General features: G+C 40.4%; 1 protein-coding gene across 5 annotated transcripts in view; it reads right to left on the bottom strand.

Moving 5' to 3' along the window:
- Positions 1–907: 907 nt before the first annotated feature.
- The window catches only part of FGD4 (FYVE, RhoGEF and PH domain containing 4), a 266,934-nt gene continuing 246,195 nt past the window's right edge, over positions 908–21,646 (bottom strand). For all 5 annotated transcript variants that reach the window (XM_001084734.4, XM_015151412.3, XM_077953841.1 and 2 more), the window contains exons 14-17: positions 21,255–21,380; positions 12,909–13,049; positions 8,482–8,622; positions 908–6,672 (exon numbers count right to left, since the gene is read on the bottom strand). In XM_001084734.4, the coding sequence (XP_001084734.3) occupies positions 6,415–6,672; positions 8,482–8,622; positions 12,909–13,049; positions 21,255–21,380 (666 nt within the window). In that variant the 3' untranslated portion in view covers positions 908–6,414. The remainder of the gene's footprint in view (positions 6,673–8,481; positions 8,623–12,908; positions 13,050–21,254; positions 21,381–21,646) is intronic.

Raw genomic sequence — 21,646 nt, 5'->3', positions numbered from 1 at the left:
TAGTCACCAAGTGTGTTGGTTCTTGTAATGACCACAAGAATTTATAGTTGGGATTTAGGTAAATTGTCTAAGTCATATGACCAGTAAGAGCAGGACTAAGACTTTTTTTTTGAGACAGAGTCTTGCTCTGTCACCCAGGCTGGGGTGCAGTGGCGCCATCTCAGCTCCTGACCTCGTGATCCGCCTACCTCAGCCTCCCAAAGTGCTGGGATTACAGGTATGAGCCACTGCACCCGGCCTGAACAGTTCGAGTTCTTTTCGTGCTTGTTTCACTATACAGTTGACCCTTGAACAACAAAGGATTGAAGCACGGGTCCTTATATGTAGGCTTTGTTCAATAAATAGACCTCTGCATTGATGGGTTCCACATTTACAACCAAATGTGGATGAAACATGGTATTCCATCAGGATGCAAAACCTACCAATACAGAGGTTTGACTCAGGGACTTGAGTATGAGCAGGGACTTGAGCAGGGACTCAGGGACTTGAGAAAGCTCAGGGACTTGAGTATGAGCAGATTTGGGTACCTGTGGGTGGTCCTGGAACCAGTCTCCCACGGACACTGTGGGCCAACTGGGTAAGCCTTTAGAATGCAGGCAAATACCACAAACTATGGAGCAAAGCAATCGCTTCCTCGGGTATGGAGCAGCACTGTTTTGTCGGTTGTTGGAGATCCACACTTGGAGCTATAACAAACAGAAGCCACTGTTTCTACACTTGGAGAACTTTGAGTCTGTCCTAAGCTTTATTCTTGAAAGACTTACACAGTTTTTTGTTTTTTTTTTTTTTTTGGCAGAGGGTAGGTTGGAGGTAGGAGTATCAGTACCTTACTGGAGTAATTTTCCTGAGCAGACAACCGAAATCACATGAACAGAACAGAGTTGAAATAACATGTAAAGCTTTGGAATTAATTTAAGGATGTATTTATTTACAAGATACAAATGTTTAATATTTAATAGGAATTAAAGTGCTTAATTTTACAATGTTTCCAATTATCTGCTTTTATGACCAAATATACATATGTTACACAATATATACATTATCTGCAAGTATTTTACATTCACATAGCTAGAAAAGAAAAATTACTTGTGATACTTTTACACTTGAGTCAACTGTAGAATTCCAGAAACATACATTCTCAAACTTACAGTCCTAAGAATTCAAAAGAAAAATCCAGAAACACTTATTCTACTTTTTGAGTCAAAGTCTCACTCTGTCACCCAGGCTGGAGTGCAGTGGTGCAATCTCGGCTCACTGCAACCTTGGTCTCCCCGGTTCAAGCAATTCTCCTGCCTCAGCCTCCCGAGTAGCTGGGATTACAGGCATGTACCACCACACCTGGCTAATTTTTGTATTTTTAGTAGAGACAGGGTTTTGCCATGTTGGCCAGGCTGGTTTCGAACTCCTCAGCCTCCCAAAGTGCTGGGATTACAGGCGTGAGCCACCGCGCCTGGCCCAGATATGCTTATTTTATTTTTTTAGCAGAGACGGGGTTTCACCATGTTGGCCAGGCTGGTCTCGAACTCCTGACCTGAAGTGATCCATCTACCTCGACCTCCCAAGGGCTGGGATTACAGGCGTAAGCCACTATGCCTGGCCTCTGTTACTTTTAAATGTCAATTGTCACTCACAAAATGAAATGCTAGTTTGGTTAAAAAAAAAAAAAGTCTTATATACAGGTAGACATGACTGTTCTGCTAATGAAGAGAACCCCCCCAGTGATACATTCCAATATCCATATACTATGTAATATATAATGTGATTCTCTCACAATGGTCCCCACAGACTAGTTTCTTCTGAAACCTATATTTCACTATGTATTTGGTATTCATTTATTAAAATACGATATAAGATTTCTTGATTTATGTTTTCCACTAAAACTACCACAATGAATTTTAGGAAAAGGGGTTGATCATCATATAACTCCCAGTGACCCCAACAAGTTAAAACTATCTTGTAGAAGCCATGTGCTATTTCATGTCCAAACACAAGATACTGCATTCTGCCAAATGCTTAGTCCAGAAAGCAGAAGACCATGATTGACTTCAGATTTTTTTTTTTTTTTTGCCTCAGTAAACAGTACAGAAAATGATCTGAGAATGAAATTATTTTGTAAAAGCCCAAAGGAGAAAAAGAGTAACAAGATATCATAGTCTAGCATCTACAGGCCAAGGTCAAAAACCTGGGTGCAATGGATCCCATCAGCATGTAATTACATAGATTTATATTTTATATCCCTTCTGCAGTTAAAATATTTCCTCTTATTTTAAAATACATTTCTGTGGTCTGGAGACCAGCAGTCTCTCCCCCACATCTCTCTTCATTCTTGCTTGTTTCTTATCTTATTCCTTTCTGCCCTTTCTGTAAAGAAAGCAAGTTATCTTCTCATGACTATGTGATTAAGGGGTATATATAAGGATGAATTATACATAAAGATCCATGTAATAATTTATGTTAAAATATTTAAGTTAAACAATTTCAATAGAAAAACTTCATTTCTATGGAAAGACAGAATTGGAAATCAACAGTGTTTTTACATATATACATACATGTATAAATTCACAGAAAGGGTTTTTAAGTTGACCTAGTGGTCTTTATGTATCATAGTCATTTTCTAAAGCTGAGAATCTATAGTAGATAATAGTATGAAAATAACAAGTAGTTTGATTCTAATAAAATTGGTAAGAATGAGGAAGCAACACGATCCACTACAGACGTCTATACAGTCCAAAGAACAGGAACTGGTTGGCCACAGTTCATATACTAATACATTCTTGGAGAATACAAAATTTAAGAATGAAAACATTAAGACATTCTTGCCTTTTAATTTTAGCTTATAAATACCATGTGCTTAATCTTAGACCCACTAACACAAATATCATATGATATAGGAAATCTTCATTAATTTACTTTGCATTATAGCAAAGATACCTGTAAAACCCAAGACACTTGTTCCCTAGAAGTTTACTTGCTCCGGTTGGTGCTTGCTACTCAGGATGTTATCTAGTCCAGAAAGATCGTCGGAAATGTATCACAGGCAATATGCTCAGATTAAGAACTTAAGGCTTTGAATAGAACCAGAAAACAAAAGCAACAACCCTGTTTCCAAAAGCAGGGACGAGGAAAAGTAAAACAGAATTGTGAACTCAAAAGAATTTTTGATAAAAGTTTTTAGAAGGCATCAAAGAATCTTTAACAACCCCTGCAGTACTACAAACTTTATCATTTTCTTTATACATTTATAACTAGAACAAGTGCTCTTAAAAAAAAAAAATCCTAATGTGTATGTGTACATATATGGGGAAAGGGTACATTTAAAAGGTTAGTTTCTGTAAAAAGTTTAATAATTTTTTTAAAAATTGGGATAAGTCACCTAGTGAAGATAAGTACACAAACCTGATGTCAAATTAAACTTCATGGAAGACAAAATGTGCTTTTTCTATCCATTTACTTTGTTAAAGTAAAACTGTTCTTGATAGGTATTTAAAATCCAAGGAATAATGCCCCTTCCCATCTCCCTTCCTTATACTCTGAATTTGAATTACCGTCTCACATCTAGAAAGTTAATATAATTCTCTATATTCTTGTGGCAAGAGGCCTTCATATTAAATTTTTGGTATAAAACCATACCCTGAAGAGTTTTATTGCTTGCATACATGATGACACTGTGATGCCATTATTACAAAAGTGGCTGGTGCTTTTTCTTATCAAGCCCCACTTAAAACCAAGATAAAAGTCTGCACTGTATTTCATACTTAACATGCCAAATGGTAGGCTTTCGGCAAAAGCAAAATTTAAGCTTAAAATATTGAAATGTTTTGTGATGAACAGCAATTCTGTCAAGGAAGTACTTTGTAAAGTTTGGAGGAAGGGCACTTTAAAGAAAAGATGACTTGGAAAGCACCAAATGAGTGAAAATAAAGAATTAAGACCCACAGGGAACGTTGGTTTTAATGGGAAAGCAACCAATGATATTTTTAGGTTCAGTTTGTCATAACTGCTCAAGTATCTTGGAAAGGAAAAGGCATTGATTATTCTTATCATCAATCACACTTTGAGGTCTCTTGGTTGAATTGTTTAATAAATGGCTAACAGAATTCCTTTACCTTTCATTGAGTAAAAACATCAGTGATTCTTTAATAAGAGAGAAGCAGGTAAGGTTGTTTCACTGCTTCTCTTTGTGTTTAGCTGAAGAATGTGGGGTGGAAAGTGAATATGGTGACCAGATGACCGGAAATTCTCTTCTAGTATTACTGCTTCTCATTTAAAAAATTAAAGATAATAACTGTTAAAAGCATGATAATAAACATTATCTTTACATGAGTATTCTTTCAATGATCTAAGTTAAGTAACATTGATATTTATTGAGCCAAAACTTAAGTGTGTTCATGTTACTTCTGTTTTGGTAGGGAGAGTGTAGTCTTCTTGCTTTTGAAAATAGTTTTCAAAAATAATCTGACTCATAAATCTTCCCATTGGCCCATACATTACCACTGTTCTAGCCACACTTTAAAAAGTCCTCTTCCCCTGCTAATCATTCTATATTTCCATTGCTTCTCTTTTCTTGAGATTAAGAAAACCAAAGCATCGTCTATAGCTATAGTTTAATTTTCCAAAAAACCACTCTGAGTATATATCACACACATACCCCGTTGGCCATTAAAAAAGAGAAGCAATGTCAATTTTCTTCTAGTCTTTCCCTGATTTAATAGGGCCTACGAAGACACTTTTATCTCTTTTTGGCTGCATGTATTTGGTTTAATGTTAATGATCATGGCTGATATTCCTTTTATGGAGGAAGGGAACCTAATTATGTCAGCAATAATTGGTTCACTTGCTCCTCTGGGGTGGAAAAAATAAGATATTTCATAAAGTAACAAGGCCTGAACAAATGTGTGGCAGTCTCAAATTCTATTCTACATCTAAGGTGTAATCCTTACATACTAAAGATAGTGGGGTCGTTCTTGTAGATTTCTAGCAGACTGGTACATTAAAAAGTGAGAATGCTTAGGGTATGACAATATAAAGAAAGGTTTAATTTGAGAAAAGGATTAAGTTAAATAGTAAACAGTGTGAGATTTTAATCACGAGTACAACAGAGTGAAGAGCAGCCTTCATGACAAGGAACCATGTGACCAGCTCCTGCCCCAAACATAGGTTATCACATGTGGATTTTGTTTCATTCGGACAAAGGAAAAGCCCCACACAGTTATCTTAAGTGCTCATTATATAGAGACCTCATTTAACCATGCTCAATCATCTTATGGAAAAGAAAAACATTACAATAAATGTGGTTTCCACATATCCTAGTTCTGTAAAAGGTCAGGTGTCTCATAAAGTTTGGGTTTTGGTGAAAATTTTTGCACATGCTGATGTTAACTACTGTAACAATTATAGGATTGTAAAAGGTAAAATAACCTGTACAACTTTGACTGTCCCAGTGACCAAAATGCACTTTAATCTTAGAATAATCAAGACTGAAGCATTAACTGAACCCTCATCTTATATTAATAGCACCTTCTAAGAGAGGCACTGTTTTAAATAGGCACAGAAACAAAAAATGGTACTTTAAAAGTATTGTTGGAATTCACAAATATATCCCATGCCACATAAATTACCACTTATTATAAAAATATCAATACCCTCAAATGCCAATCAGCAAAACATAAATCACCAAAACATTTCTTCAGTTTAGAACATTGCTCAATTCCAAGATAAACCATGCTTTATATTTAAAAAATAAATTAGAGATGAATGTGAACCCAAAGCTAAAGAGAAAAGCATGTATAATATATATATATTCAATACTATATATACATAATTGCTATATACTTAAGATATTCTTAGGAGTATTTCTACAAAAACAAGTTATCTCTTCTTCATAAATCCAAAATCTGAACACAACAATTTGTCCTTTTGTTTTAAAAGAACAGACATCATTTATGCAGCTAAAGATTTATAAACTAAATTCAATAAGTTAATACAATAGCCTAAACTGTCCCTGTATTTTTCACCATGGATCTATTTTGGTAACATGGAGGTATATCTTTCAAATGGTTCCAGGTCCTACATGTGAAACAGAAGACATGAAAGGATTTCTTAAATCAAAGTGCTCATTCTAACCTGACAGTGACAGAATCAATTGATACCATTTCTTCAAGACAAAAAAGCACATATTCAAGGAATAGCTCAAAAAATGCTCCAGTTTTCACATTATTTCAAAACTTTATCGGTAGAATGACTCTGCACACTAATTTCACTAAGAGTGCATAAACATAGGAAAACAGTCCTCAAAAGATGCATTTATGAGCCTATATTTTTCAACATAAAGTGCTAGCAGATGTGTAAGAAGAGCTGGGAATGTCTTGAGCTGTAAGTCTTGAGACCTCCACACCGTGGTTGGTCCTGAGGAGTTCAGCATTCTGATTTTTTCTTAGGTTCAGGATGATCATCCAAGGTAGCTGGATGCTCATTTGGACCATCTGGTGTCTCACCTGTGACAGCTAAAAGGATGACTTTCAGCCACTTCTGCTTCAGTTCCTCACTGTCTGCAGCAAAGCTGTGCACAGACTTAGACTGGGTCAGTTTGAAACTGTGTGGCAGGTCTGCACTCCTTGGCATTTCATCCACCACATAGCCCAGAAGGGGAATGGTGGCCTGGGCTCTGACGTCCTAAAACAAAAACATCAGACATTAAAAGCAGGAGATGTATTCGCTTGTTAAATGTGTCCCTTGCTCCTACTAAATCTCTCTTCCTACCACTGTTCCAAACAGACTTAAACAGGGAGTTCTCCATGGGCACAGAGGGCAATCCCATTGCGTAGTACAGAGCCTGTACGTGAGGCCACTGATAATGTTAGCTGAATGAAGGAGAGCTGACGCCCAAATCAGCTAGGACTCAGAGACACTCCACTCTCCTCTCTGTGAAAGAGCCCATTCAACTCTTCATTCAGTGAAAAGGGGAAGAAAACAATCACCATCATACTGTATTAAATCAGCAAACATTAACGATAATCTCATTACTAAAGGCAGTTTTATTTGGTGATTCATTCATTCCCTCATCAACTTATTTATGGACATAGAAAGCTTATAGGGCCGGGCGCGGTGGCTCACGCCTGTAATCCCAGCACTTTGGGAGGCCGAGGCAGGCGGATCACGAGGTCGGGAGATCGAGACCATCCTGGCTAACACGGTGAAACCCCGTCTCTACTAAAAAAAAAAATACAAAAAATTAGCCGGGCGAGGTGGCGGGCACCTGTAGTCCCAGCTACTCGGAGGCTGAGGCAGGAGAATGGCGTGAACCCGGGAGGCGGAGCTTGCAGTGAGCCGAGATCGCGCCACTGCACTCCAGCCTGGGTGACAAAGCGAGACTCCGTCTCAAAAAAAAAAAAAAAAAAAAAAAGAAAGCTTATAGGAAAAGCAATAAAGGACAGTAAGCTATATAGCCTGTCATTTTCAGTCTATTTTCAAAATAAAATAATTTTACCAGCCCTTAATTTATAGACTGAAATACAATAGGTATATTTAAAATTTTTATATTTCAGAGTAAATGCATAACTGGTTTAAGTGTTGTACATTTGATTTTTCAAGCACAACACAATCATAGGACCTGGTGCTGCTCTCGTTAAAAGCTAAACCTGCATGTCATTGTCCCCATAGATTTATCTCAGATCCATATACGTGGGGTTCTCAAAAAATTGTTACTGAATGATAATGCAAGATTGATTTTAAGTTCCCCTTCCTCTTAAACACCTTTTTCAGGTATCTAGCCATTGAGCGAGAAGAAAAAAATAAAATAAAAAAACAAAATCGGCTGGGCGCGGTGGCTCACGCCTTTATTCCCAGCACTTTGGGAGGCCCGGGCGGGGGGGTGGATCACCTGAGGTCAGGAGTTCGAGACCAGCCTGATCAACATAGTGAAACCTCATCTCTACTAAAAATATAAAAATTAGCCAGTTGCGGTGGTGGGTACATGTAATCCCAGCTACTCGGGAGGCTGAGGCAGGAGAATCACTTGAACCCGGGAGGTGGAGGTTGCAGTGAGCCGAGATGGCGCCATTGCACTCCAGCCTGGGTGATATAAGCAAAATGCTATCACAAAGAAAACAACAACACAACAACAACAACAAAAAACAAAATTAAAGAGTCTTTTCTTAATGTTTCCTATCATTAAAAAGGCTTGTTTCTCCCATCTTACTTCCCCTCCTCCTCATGCTCATTCCTAATTCAACTCATCTTTTCTCAAACCCATTGAATGAGACAAGAAAGGGGACAGATGATCCATAGACTGAAGAAAACATAGGCTATAAAATGAATCAATCAGCTTAAACAACAAACTTGAACTTTACTCATTATTTTTCAATTTTAATGAAACAGTGAAACTGCCTGAACTCTTGTTCTACAGATTTTGAGTCCACTGTCCACTTGCTTCCCCTTGCCCTCAAGGGCATCTATCCCTTCAGACAGATGTGGTTTAGATACCTGGGGGGCACCATACATGTACAGCACAAGAGGGTCTTGCTTGGGGATCACACACCAAGCTTTCTGCCAAGGTTTTGACTTCTCCATATACTGAAGAAAGCTGCACACCACACTGTTTCCAGATACTTCTGCTGATTCAATCTAGAAAAATATAATGGAAAGAAAGAGAGAATGAATACACAACAAACCAGATAGAGAAGTCGTTCAACTAAAAGGAAATATTCACAAAGTACAATGTGCTTATATAAAATGTCTCCCTGGACTGTCCAAAAGATTCATTTGCAATTATCGTTTAAACACTTTAACATGGAAAATATTTAAGCCAATTTTAGCTCTTTATATAACTAGACCTTGTATTTAAAGAGTTAAATGTTTATTGATTGCTTACTATGTAGGCACTTTTCTTAGCTCAATACATGTCTTATTTCATTTAATCCTCACACCAACACTGAGAAGTTAGTATTTTCATTTTTTCTGAGGCTCAGAGTTTAAACAGCTTTCCCAAGATCACACATTGGCATGCTAGGATTTGATTGATTGGCATGATTGTACGTTTTCTTATCTATTTATTTCTTATTTATTTATTGACGGAGTCTCACTCTGTTGCCCAGGGTGGAGTGCGGTGGCATAATCTCAGCTCACCTCCCGGGTTCACGTCATTCTCCTGTCTCAGCCTCCCAAGTAGCTGGGACTACAGGCGCCCAACACCACACCTGGCTAATTTTTTGTATTTTTAATAGAGACGGGGTTTCACCGTGTTAGCCAGGATGGTCTCGATCTCCTGACCTCGTGATTTACCTGCCTTGGCCTCCCAAAGTGCTGGGATTACAGGCGTGAGCCACCGCGCCCGGCCAAGGCTCTTTTATTTATAAATTACCCAGTCTTGGGTATGTCTTTATAGCAGTGTGAGTACAGACTAATACATAGAGCCATTTAATTTTTCTGTTTTGCCTCCTAATATAAAAATTGTTGGCTAAAAGGCCGGATGCGGTGGCTCACACGTGTAATCCCAGCACTTTGGGAGGCAGAGGCAGGCAGATCACTTGAGGCAGGAATTCAAGACTAGCCTGGTCAACACAGAAAAACCCTGTCTCCACTAAAAAAAAAAAAAAAAAAATGGCCAGGTGTGGTGGCACATGCCTATAATCCCAGCTACTCAGGAAGCTGAGGCATAAGAATTGCTTGGACTGGGGAGGCAGAGGTTGCAGTGAGCTGAGATCGCACCACTGCACTACAGCCTGGGTGACAGAGTGAGACTTTGTCTAAAAATAAAAATGCTAAAAAAGGGAACAAAACCATTTAACTAAATGGTAGTTTTTATTATATGCCTTATGGAAACTGTTTGCTTCTATTTTCTATCTCTGAAACTCTTCAGGTAGTCCTACTCAGTGTTATCCATGCTGGTCTCCAGGTTAGCAAATGGTTTTGTTACCAGTTTCTGGTAAGCACACAAAGTAGGAGTAAGTGTTAAACTTTTATAACAATTTGAATTTGTGATGATACCCAAGTACACTATGGTGTATTTTACAAAAATATTGATCTGTGATAGTTCGGGGAAAAAAACTGATGCTTCATCATGGACTATTTATTTATTTATCTATTTATTTATTTATTGAGATGGAGTTTCATTCTTGTTGCCCAGGCTGGAGTGTAATGGTTCAATCTTGGCTCACTGCAACCTCCGCCTCCCAGGTTCAAGTGATTCTCCTGCCTCAGCCTCCCAAGTAGCTGGGATTACAGGCACATGCCACCATGCCCAGGTAATTTTTGATTTTTAGTAGAATGGGGTTTCACCATGTTGGTCAGGCTGATATTGAACTCCTGACCTCAGGTGATCCACCTGTCTCAGCCTTGGTGCTAGGATTACAGGCATGAGCCACCACACCTGGCCACAGTTTTTAAAGCAGCACTGGTTAGCAAAGGATAGCCCACAAGCCAAATCCAGCCCACTAGTTGTTTCTGTATGGCCCATGAGCCAGGGAAAGTTTTTTTACGCAACCACTTACAATTAATTTGATGATAGGGAACGCTAACTTCGGATTCCAATTAAGTGAAAGGTTATCCTCCCCCAAATAATTCCATTCTTATTAGTAGATCCTTATTATTATTATTATTATTATTTGAGACAGAGTCTCGCCCTGTCACCCAGGCTAGAGTACAGTGGTGCGATCTCAGCTCACTGCAACCTCCATCTCCCAGGTTCAAGTGATTCTCCTGCCTCGGCCTCCTGAGTAGCTGGGATTACAGGCATGCGCCACTGCATGGGCTAATTTTTGTATTTTCAGTAAAGACAGCGTTTCACCATGTTGACCAGGCTGGTCTCCAACTCCTGACCTCGTGATCCACCTGCCTCAGCCTCCCAAAGTGCTGGGATTACAGGCATAAGCCACCGCATCCGGCCGATCCATATTATTAAAAAACCTAAATAAATATATTCTAATTTTAATTTTGTAAAAAAAAATTGTGGAAATTTGTTTTCTCTCTTCTTACAAATATGTATGTAATATCCCTGGTTTGGCCTCTTGGTCTGCAAAGACTAAAATATTTCCTCTCTGACTCTTTAAAGAAAAGTGTGTTGATCACTGTTCTAGAGCATATAACATACTAGCTGGTACAGAATCAGTCTCAAATATGCATTTAAGTTAATGTGTGCATGTACATACTTATCTCCTATGTATGGACTTCATACTATATAGTTATTTCATTATATGAGTTGACCTAATAAGTAATTGATTAATTTTTGCCCAAGTATAAGATTCTCTAAAAAACTAGCTAGGGATTTTTCAGAGATACAGCCTGAAGCTGACCCTAAACCAATTTCCCTGACTCATTATATTGTGCCAGTCTCATCAGTTGTTCCTATTAAATCTTGAGGCTGTGTTCCTGATGTCCAATGAAGCATGCCTTTCCATCCTTACTGCATGAGAAAGCCCCGGTTTGGTAGGCCATACAAGTAACATCTATACCCTAGAAGAATGACTTTAGTGTGTAGGCTTACACTTAGCCTCAAATGGACCTTGAAGTTTGCCATCCTTTTTCAATTAACAGAAGTGTCCTTTGTACACTTATAAGTGTATAGGTATACTTGTACGCATGCACAATGTAAATGCTCAATAAATACTGATTCCTTAGAGATTCTTTTTTTTTTTTTTGAGAAGGAGTCTCGCTCTGTCGCCAGGCTGGAGTGCAGTGGTGCGATCTTGGCTCACTGCAACCTCTGCCTCCTGGGTTCAAGCGATTCTCCTGCCTCAGCTTCCCAGGTAGCTGGGACTACAGGTGTGCGCCACCACACCCAGTTAATTTTTGTATTTTTAGCAGAGACGGGTTTTCATCATTTGGCCAGGATGGTCTCGATCTCTTGACCTTGTGATCTACCCGCCTCGGCTTCCCAAAGTGCTGGGATTACAAGCTTGAGCCACTGCGCCCAGCCTCTTTAGAAATTCTTAAATCAAGTAGGTCTATGATTTTAGATACATAGCATTTTGATCCCGAGCCTATTCTTCTATAGACCTTCCAGGCTACCTTGAACTTACTGCCACAAAGGCCTTATTATATAACCTATCCCTTATACTGTTAATATTTCTAGATGTAAAACTCATTTCAGATAAGCTGCATTATAGTTCTCAGGCATGGAGGGGTCTGAATTTTTTCTAGAACATGAGTCAAATTAACTTGGGAAACATTTCAGTAATATTTCAATGCAGTTATCAGATTACCATCACTGGCAATTAAATGACTATAATAAACTAGATTTTTTACTATAATAAGTTGCAAGAGTCTGTCAGGTAATAGCACTTTTATCTAAAGTGGTTTGTAAAGCCAATATGATGAAATTGAGAGTAAAAGCTTTCCTTTATAGAAAATATACTACAATAATTTGGGTATTAGAAGAGATGCCAATTAATACTGAAATATTTGGCTATAGCTACTGCCATGAAATCAATGTATTTCATTCTTAAATGCATGTTGATTTAAATAGCGGCTCCCCTTTTCTATGCATCCAAGCAGAATCCCAAAAGTCAGCAAAATAGAACAAAATCTTGCTCATTACACAAACTGTTAAACACTCAAAGAAATAACAAAAAGATATTATTTGTATTCCTCATAGGTAAGAGGATTCTGTTTCTTCTATAAAAATCTAGGCTGGGTGCGTTGGTTCATGCCTGTAATCCTAGCACTTTGGGAGGCCAAGGTGGGCAGAACCCTGAGGTCAGGAGTTTGAGACTAGCTGGCCAACATAGGGAAACCCCATCTCTACTAAAAATACAAAAATTAGCCCGGCACGGTGGTGTGGGCCTGTAATCCCAGCTACTTGAGAGGCTGAGGTTGCAGTGAGCTGAGATCGCACCACTGCACTCCAGCCTGGGCGACAGAGCAAAAAAAAAAAAAAAAAATCTAAAAGATACCCAATATTTAATATTTCTTACCTCTAAAATTCCTTTTCTTTTCTTTTCTTCACTGTCTGTGAATCCACTTATGATTTGATAACAGTCTTTACAAACTTTGCTCAATTTACCACCATCATATTCAAGTTGAGCTTTGTAGTCGGAGCATTTCCAACAAACCACCTTAAATTTAAAAGAAAAATGAACAGTAATCATATTTAAAGGATACGATTTAAGCAGTAATCAGTTATAGGCAATAATAAATGAGAAAATGTTAAGCATAGAAGGCAGATTTTTGTTAGAAAAAGAACATCCCTCTAAAACACTAGAAGTACGTACAATGGTGTTTCAACCCTGTTTGTGACGAGCTCTGCTCACTCATCCTTCTTTTCCTGGCCTCTAAAGGCAGAAGTCACTCAAAGGCTTAGTCTAGATCTTGACTCTTCATACTTGTGGATGTTCATCAATATCCTTTCCAAACTGCTCACGACCTTCCCTGGTCTCTCTTACCCCACCTCACACCCTCCTCCCAACCCAGTCCCCTCTCACAGTCCTCTCTATTGCAGGAAATGGGGCAGTCATACAACTGGTCCTGTGTCAGACACACAGGAGTCATCCCCAAAATCTCTTTCGATCTTACTCAAGGATTTTCCATTTTACAAAGTCCTGCTGATTTTACTTCCTAAATATTTCTTCGATCTATTTTTCCACAACTTCCTTATAAGAACCCAAGTCCATGGCTACTTTTCTACTTGTGACTGGTCCTTGTAGCATTCTTACTGGTTTACAGGCCTCCACTCTTACGCCTCCTACAAGCTATAATATCTTCCAAACAGTGGAAAATGCTAATCTGGCTGGGTGTGGTGGCTCACACCTGTAATCTCAGCACTTTGGGAAGCTGAGAAGGGCAGATCGCCTGAGTCCAGGAGTTCCAGACCAGCCTAGGTGGAGACAGTGCTAGTGCACTCCAGCCTGGGTGACAAAGCAAGACCCTGTCTCAAAAAAAAAAAAAAAAAAGCTACTCTGATTTATTCCTCCTCTATTAAAAATCCTTCAGTTTTTCCTTTGCTCTTGGCTAAAGAACCAACTCTTAATCAGGGCCTACAAAGTCCTGCATAATTTGCCCTCTTTCTGGACTCTATGTCTTCAGTGACACTGGTTTCTTACAGTTTCCAAAGGCCATGCTCACTGCCTCTCTCCTCTCTGCTTCACTAAGTTAACTTGTGCTCACCCTTCAGATGTTGGCTCAAATTCCAGTTCCTCAAGGAGGACTCCTCCAAATCCCAGACAGTGCTCCCTGCATTTTCTTTCATAGCACTGATTATAGTTTTTAATTATATTCTTGCATTATTATTTGATTGTTTTATCTCCCTTACAGGGCTCTAAGCTCCAGGATAGACTGTCTTTGAGTATTCTGCTCACCAGACACACAATAAACATTTACAGAATATCAATGAATGAATGACTATGATGCCAATGTGCATGATTTCTTAGTGATAATCTTTTACTATTATAGAATAATTGTTTAAAATCTTCTAGTTTAACAAATTATCTTCTTGCTTATAGAAGTATATTTTCCCCTCAATTTATAGTAGACAAATTGTATTAAAGAAAATATATTAGTCAAATTTTTGGTGTAGGTTTACAGCATTTAAAATTCATGATAAAAATGGTCTACTGTTTGCTCATAATTACAATGGAATTACTCTGGGATTTAGAATTAGACATACCTGTATCTGCAAACACATACCATCCCTTTTGTTTGTTTTCAAACCATAGCACAGTATTTTGACAATGCACATGCAAACACATTTTTTGTTTGCTTACTGAAGGCAAGTAGGCCAAAACCAAAAATAATTTCAGGCAAACTCAATGATAGATTTTTAAAAGTCTTACCCTGATTTAAAAAAAAAAAAAAAAAAAAAAGCTATTTGGGCCAGGCATGGTGGCTCATGCTTGTAATCCCAGCACTTTGGGAGGCCAAGGCAGGCAGATCACGACGTCAGGAGTTCGAGACTAGCCTGGCTAGCATGGTGAAACCCCGTCTCTACTAAAAATACAAAAAATTAGCCAGGCATGGTGAAGCCCGCCTGTAGTTACTCGGGAGGCTGAGGCAGGAGAACTGTTTGAACCCAGCAGGCAGAGGTTGCAGTGAGCTGAGATCACGCCACTGCACTCCAGCCTGGGTGACAGAGCGAGAGTCCGTCTCAAAAAAAAAGCTGTTTGCTCTCAATTTAATTTTGATCACAAAAGTACTGTAGTGAGTCAAAAATAAGTCTGAGGAAAATAGGAAGAATAACTAAAACAACTATCAATAAGAACTGTTGCACTTAAGCACACAATATATTCGCTCATAACACTGTGAACACCTACTGTTCTCTGTCTCCCATTCCTTTTAGGAGAAGGGCTATGATCTTTAACTTGGTTCACAAGGCCCTCCAAAAATTGCCACTGCGTCTCTCCAGCTTCATTCCATGGTTTGTTCCTCACTTTTTCCATATGAAAGTCAGCTCAATGGCTGACCAAATCATGATCAAATTATGTTAACATGTAGCATCATTGCATTTAAATACTAGCAATATAGTTATTAACTTACAATCAGAAACATATTTTTGGATAAGGAACCTGAAATTCCATAAACAAGAGGGGAATTTATAAAGTGTCAAAGAAACACAAAAACCAGAAAAATTACAAGTTTTTATAGAAGTTTATATAACTTTTCATTTTTTATTTTTTTGAGATGGGGTCAAGACCTGGGGTCTGTCACCCAGGCTGAAGCGCAGTGGTGTGTCTTGGCTCACTGCAGCCTTGACCTCAAGAGCTCAAGCAATTCTCCCACCTCAGCCTCCTGAGTAGCTGGGACTACAGGCGTGTGCCACCACACCAGGCTAATTTTTTTTTTTTTTTTTTTTTTTTGAGATGTAGTCTTACTCTGTCGCCAGGCTGGAGTGCAGTGGCGTGATCTTGGGTCACTGCAATCTCCACCTCCTGGGTTCAAGCCATTCTCCTGCCTCATCCTCCTGAGTAGCTGGGATTACAGGCACACGCCACCACACCCAGTTAATTTTTGTATTTTTAGTAGAGATGGGGTTTCACCATGTTGGGCAGGATGGTCTTGATCTCCTGACCTTGTGATCCACCTGCCTCAACCTCCCTCCCAAAGTGCTGGGATTATAGGTATGAGCTACCATGCCCAGCTGAAGTTTATATAACTTTAGGATATAAAAAGACTATGTAAACAGTCATAATGAAATACATAACCACGATTAAATATGTTTTTGACTCTTGCTGCTGTCAGTATGACAGACTAGATAGGTACTCTGAGAAGAGTTTTACTATAATACAACTGGATCCTGGACAAAATTCAGCAAATAATTGTAATGCTTTACTTCTTTACATTAAAGTAAGAGAACTTTCCAAGGCCCCCAAACCCAATGAACAAACAAAACAACACACATACAATAAGCTGAAATTGTAATGGTGAATGAATGGAGCAAACAAAGCTCGGGTTGGACAGTCCTGGGATTAGGAGACAGTCCATGGGGCCTGGAGGACAAGGGTCTGAGACTTGGTCATTACGACAAAACTTAGGAAAGGAAGATGATGAAGTATCAACCAAATACGAGCTCACAATGAGAAGAGACTAATTACAGCAGAAAGCAAGTCTCCAGGAACTAGAATTTAGTAGAAACAACAGATTTGGAACCCTTGAAATGTCTTCGGCTACTGGCATTATTAGACACAAATTTGAAAATTACATAAGAAATGTTTGGAAACATCAAGTGGCAAACAACAAAAACTATCAGAAATGGTCAGGCAGATTTGGAAGGAAAACACTTTTGGACATAATTAAAATTAAAAATGAACAAAACAGCAGATTTGCTACAACTGGAGAGTAAATGAACAAAACAGGAAATAGAGATGAACAAAATGCTACAGAGAGACAGAGACAGGAAACAGGACAGACACAGAAGATGGATGAGGTAATGTGATATATATCGGAACTGAATTCCACAGGAAGAAAGTGAGAAAAAAGAAAAACAAATAACAGAAATAACATAACTTTTCTAAGAGTCCATTTCTGAATTATATAATGGAGAAAATACAACCTTCCTCACAGGGGAATTGAGAAACCCTAAGCAACAGTATACACAACACACTTCAAACAATGCCTGGCACTGGTACATCATAAATGGTAACTGCTATTGTTTTTATTTCTGCTCCTCTCCCCTTCATTTCAACTTGCTTCATTTTTCTATTTCTTATGTCAATAGCACACTGCCATTTATCCAGTCACCCAAATCTTTTTTTTTTTTTTTTTTTGAGACGGAGTCTCGCTCTGTCGCCCAGGCTGGAGTGCAGTGGCGCAATCTCGGCTCACTGCAAGCTCCGCCTCCCGGGTTCCCGCCATTCTCCTGCCTCAGCCTCCTGAGTAGCTGGGACTACAGGCGCCCGCCACCGCGCCCGGCTAATTTTTTGTATTTTTAGTAGAAACGGGGTTTCACCGTGGTCTCGATCTCCTGACCTTGTGATCCGCCCGCCTCGGCCTCCCAAAGTGCTGGGATTACAGGCGTGAGCCACCGCGCCCGGCCAGTCACCCAAATCTTAACATTAAAGTCATTCCTGACTACTTACTCCCTGTCTTTCTCAGCTCTTTCTTCATTGAACCAATTCCCTTTAAAGTGTGATCAAATCTAAGCATCTTACCATGGCATCTCTGGCTGTCAATGACCTGATTCTTACCTACACCATTCCAGCCTCAGTTTTCTGCCAGTCTTGCAGTGCTTACTCCAATATCAAGCAGCTTGTGTCCTCCAATACATAACATGTGTATCTTCAGGGTGAAGCATGGTTCTTTAGATTATCAGGAAGCACCATCCTTTAGGCTGCCATGCCACCAAGGGAAACATTTGGGATCACAGCAATAGGTCTGGGTGCCTACCCTTATCTCAAACACCAGTAGAATTCACTCCATGTCATGCCCCACTTTCCTGTTTATCTCATATCCCAGGAAAACGCCCAGCTCTCTGGTTATTTTCTCAGCCTCATCCCCAAACATATTGCTCTGTACATAATTTTTTTTTTGAGACGGAGTCTCGCTCTGTACCCCAGGCTGGAGTGCGGTGGCGCAATCTTGGCTCATGGCAACCTCCGCCTCCCGGGTTCAAGCGATTCTCCTGCCTCAGCCTCCCGAGTAGCTGGAATTACAGGCATGCACCACCACGCCCAGCTAATTTTGTATTTTTAGTAGAGACGGGATTTCTCCACGTTGGTCAGGCTGGTCTCGAACTCCCAACCTCAGGAGATCCGCCCGTCTCAGCTTCCCAAAGTGCTGGGATTATAAGGGTGAGCCACCGCGCCCGACCTCTGTACATAATTTAATCTAGTTCAGTCCCCATCTCCCACTTTCCCCTCCATTGGGCCCTCTGGACCTTTCACTCTAGAATCAAACTCTTCCATATCCTCAGGCTCTTTTCTCTAGTGGCGGCTTTTTTTTTTTTTGAGACGGAGTCTCGCTCTGTCGCCCAGGCTGGAGTGCAGTGGCCGGATCTCGGCTCACTGCAAGCTCCGCCTCCTGGGTTCACGCCATTCTCCTGCCTCAGCCTCCGGAGCAGCTGGGACTACAGGCGCCCGCCACCTCGCCCAGCTAGTTTTTTTTTGTATTTTTTAGTAGAGACGGGGTTGCACCGTGTTAGCCAGGATGGTCTCGATCTCCTGACCTCGTGATCCGCCCGTCTCGGCCTCCCAAAGTGCTGGGATTACAGGCTTGAGCCACCGCGCCCGGCCCTTTTTTTTTTTTTTTTTCACTTCACCTTCTGTCACCTCTGAGACCTCAGGGCTGAGAACTGAGGCATGTATTCCCTGACTCTTCTTGCCTTCAAAAACCCCTGGCAGCTCTGAGGCCCATCATCGTCTGGCTCTACCCATCTCTCCTACTGAGTTAGCATCTCCTCATCATCTGCCCCACACCCACTCACTCAGGAATTTCTCACTAACAGATCATAGTTCTCTGCTCTACCACAATGTCTGTGGACTTCAACATTCACATGACAAGCCCAGCTCTACTGCCTTGTATCTCTGCTGCCAGCGCAGTGCAGTCTACCTTCTCTGTCCAATCTCATGGTCACCCCCGGGACTGTCACCACCAGAGGGTGAACCATATCTGGCATGCCAGGTTCACATATCCCATTTTTTTTTTTACCAACATCTCTCTTATTTCTAATTCATTGGCCCCAAGATGTCCGCTACCATACATCTCTGAACTTACCGAAATTATTCTGTCCACAGACCCCACCACTTTCTCATTAACCATCAGCCTGTTTCCCAGCTTTCCTGCTCTTTTTATCCAATTGAGACTTCTCTTATTCATTATTAACTCTCTGATGCAAATACTTCCCTTCTCTTCCAGTGTTTTTCTCATTGTACTTACTCTGGATAAATCCTGCTATCTGCCTTCGCTGGCCTGAGTTGCTGTATCTTGTTAGAGAAAAATCACTGCCATTAAACTGACTAGTGTCCCTTTAAATTTATAACTGTAAATTTCTAACAGGTGCCCAAGTCCAACTTTGTTTCTCTACTAGGCTCACCTTTCTCTACCCAGAGAAAATTTTCACACTTAGTCCTCTTTCTTGAATCTCCCCATCTCTTCCTCCTTCCCCTTCACTTTCAACTGATGACTCTACTTCATTCTTCAGTGAACATACAGATATTGCACCTAAATGGAGCCAGGTGCGGTGGCTCATGCCTGTAATCCCAGCACTTTGGGAGGCCGAGGTGGGCAGATCATGAAGTCAGGAGTTCGAGACCAGCCTGGCCAACATGGTGAAACCTCATCTGTACTAAAGATACAAAAAATTAGCTAGACATGGTGGTGCACGCCCGTAATCCCAGCTACTTGGGAGGCTGAGGCAGGATAATCACTTGAACCTGGGAGGCGGAGGTTGCAGTGAGCTGAGATCACACCATTGCACTCCAACTCGGGCAAAAGGGCGAGACTCTGTCTCAAAAAAAAAATGTATTTAGCCAGGCGTGGTGGCTCACGCCTGTAACCCAGTACTTTGGGAGGCCGAGGTAGGTGGATCACCTGAGGTCGGGAGTTCAAGACCAGCCTGACCAACATGGAGAAACCCCATCCCTACTAAAAATACAAAAATTAGCCAGGTGTGGTGGCGCATGCCTGTAATCCTAGTTACTAGGGAAGCTGAGGCAGGAGAATTGCTTGAACCCGGGAGGCGGAGGTTGTGGTGAACCGAGATCACGTCATCGCACTCCTGCCTGGGCAACAAGAGTGAAACTCGTCTCAAAAAAAAAAAACAAAAAAAAAAACACAAATAAACACATATTGCACCTAAACTCCCTCATTTCTCACCACCAGAGCAACAAAAACGGCAACTCACCCACATCTGTACCCATCTTTTTCTTTTTCCCTTCTGATATAATGGAGGAAGTTTTCCTCTCCCCATCAAAGCCAGCACATCTACTTGTACTGTGGGTTCCATCTATTCTTGTTTCTCACACACATCCTTTGGCCATTATTTATCTAACATTCCTCCTCTTACTCATCATGCTCCAGCCTCATGACCTGTGGCAGTCTCATGAATAGACCAAGTTCCTTCCTAGCTCAGGGGCTTTGCATATAGACTTTCACTGTCTGAAGTTTCTCCCTGTCTCTATTGATTATCGGCTCTTTCTCAACGCCCCCCCCCCTTTTTTTCCTTTCTTTTCTGAGACAGAGTTTTACTCTTGCTGCCCAGGCTGGAGTGCAATGGCACGATCTCAGCTCACTGCAACCTCCGCCTTCTGGGTTCAAGTGATTCCCCTACCTCAGCCTCCCAAGTAGCTGGGATTACAGGCACGTGCTGCCATGCCTGGCTAATTTTGTATTTTTAGTAAAGATGGGATTTCACCATGTTGGTCAGGCTGGTCTCAAACTTCTGACCTCAGGTGATCTGCCTGCCTTGGCCTCCCAAAGTGCTGGGATTATAGGCGTGAGCCACTGCACCCAGCCCCTTTCTCAGTCTTTTAAGCATCATCTTAAATACCAACCCCTCAGATAGGTCTCTTTTTCTAACCAAAATTGGTTCCAAATCTTCCTCTGTTACTAATACTGTCCGTTTTTAACTTCTCAATTGTTTTATTTCATCTATAGTAATTTGAAATTCTTATTTGTCTGTCTTCTCCATTACAATGTAAGCTCTGTAAAGCCAGGGAACCTTTTGTCTAACGTTTTTTCTCCGGGGCTCAGCACAGTTCTCTGCACATAGTTGGCAGCAAAATAAATTTATTAAGTGATTTGTTGAAAGTCGTTTTTGTGTGTGTCCCAAGTTGATGACTTTATATCACTTATATGGTTACTAGCAACCTTAATGATCAAGAAATCTCACTTACATATCCACATGCTCGACAATGATGCCTCCTCCGTGTCAGTGCATTGAAAGGCTCTTTACATTTCATACACATTGTCACTTCATTATCTCGGATCCATCTTGGGGCTCTTTTCCCTAGCTCAGCAGTCTAAAAAGGGAAGAAAGATTCAATTTTAATAGAAAAAAACTATAATTCCCTTTTATTATTATTTTTTGAAAGAACTTTAACTATATTGCTCAAACCATGTTCTGAAACTCAAGAACAAGGCCGAGTGCAGTGGCTCACGCCTATAATCCCAGCACTCTGGGAGGCTGAGGTGGGCAGATCATCTGAAGTCAGTAGTTCGAGACCAGTCTGGCCAACATGGTGAAACCCTCTCTCTACTAAAAATACAAAAATTAGCTCAGCATGGT

This window comes from Macaca mulatta, chromosome 11 (assembly GCF_049350105.2).
Source record: "Macaca mulatta isolate MMU2019108-1 chromosome 11, T2T-MMU8v2.0, whole genome shotgun sequence".
NCBI classification, from domain to species: Eukaryota; Metazoa; Chordata; class Mammalia; order Primates; family Cercopithecidae; genus Macaca; species Macaca mulatta.
This window is presented reverse-complemented; position numbering and strand designations above follow the sequence as displayed.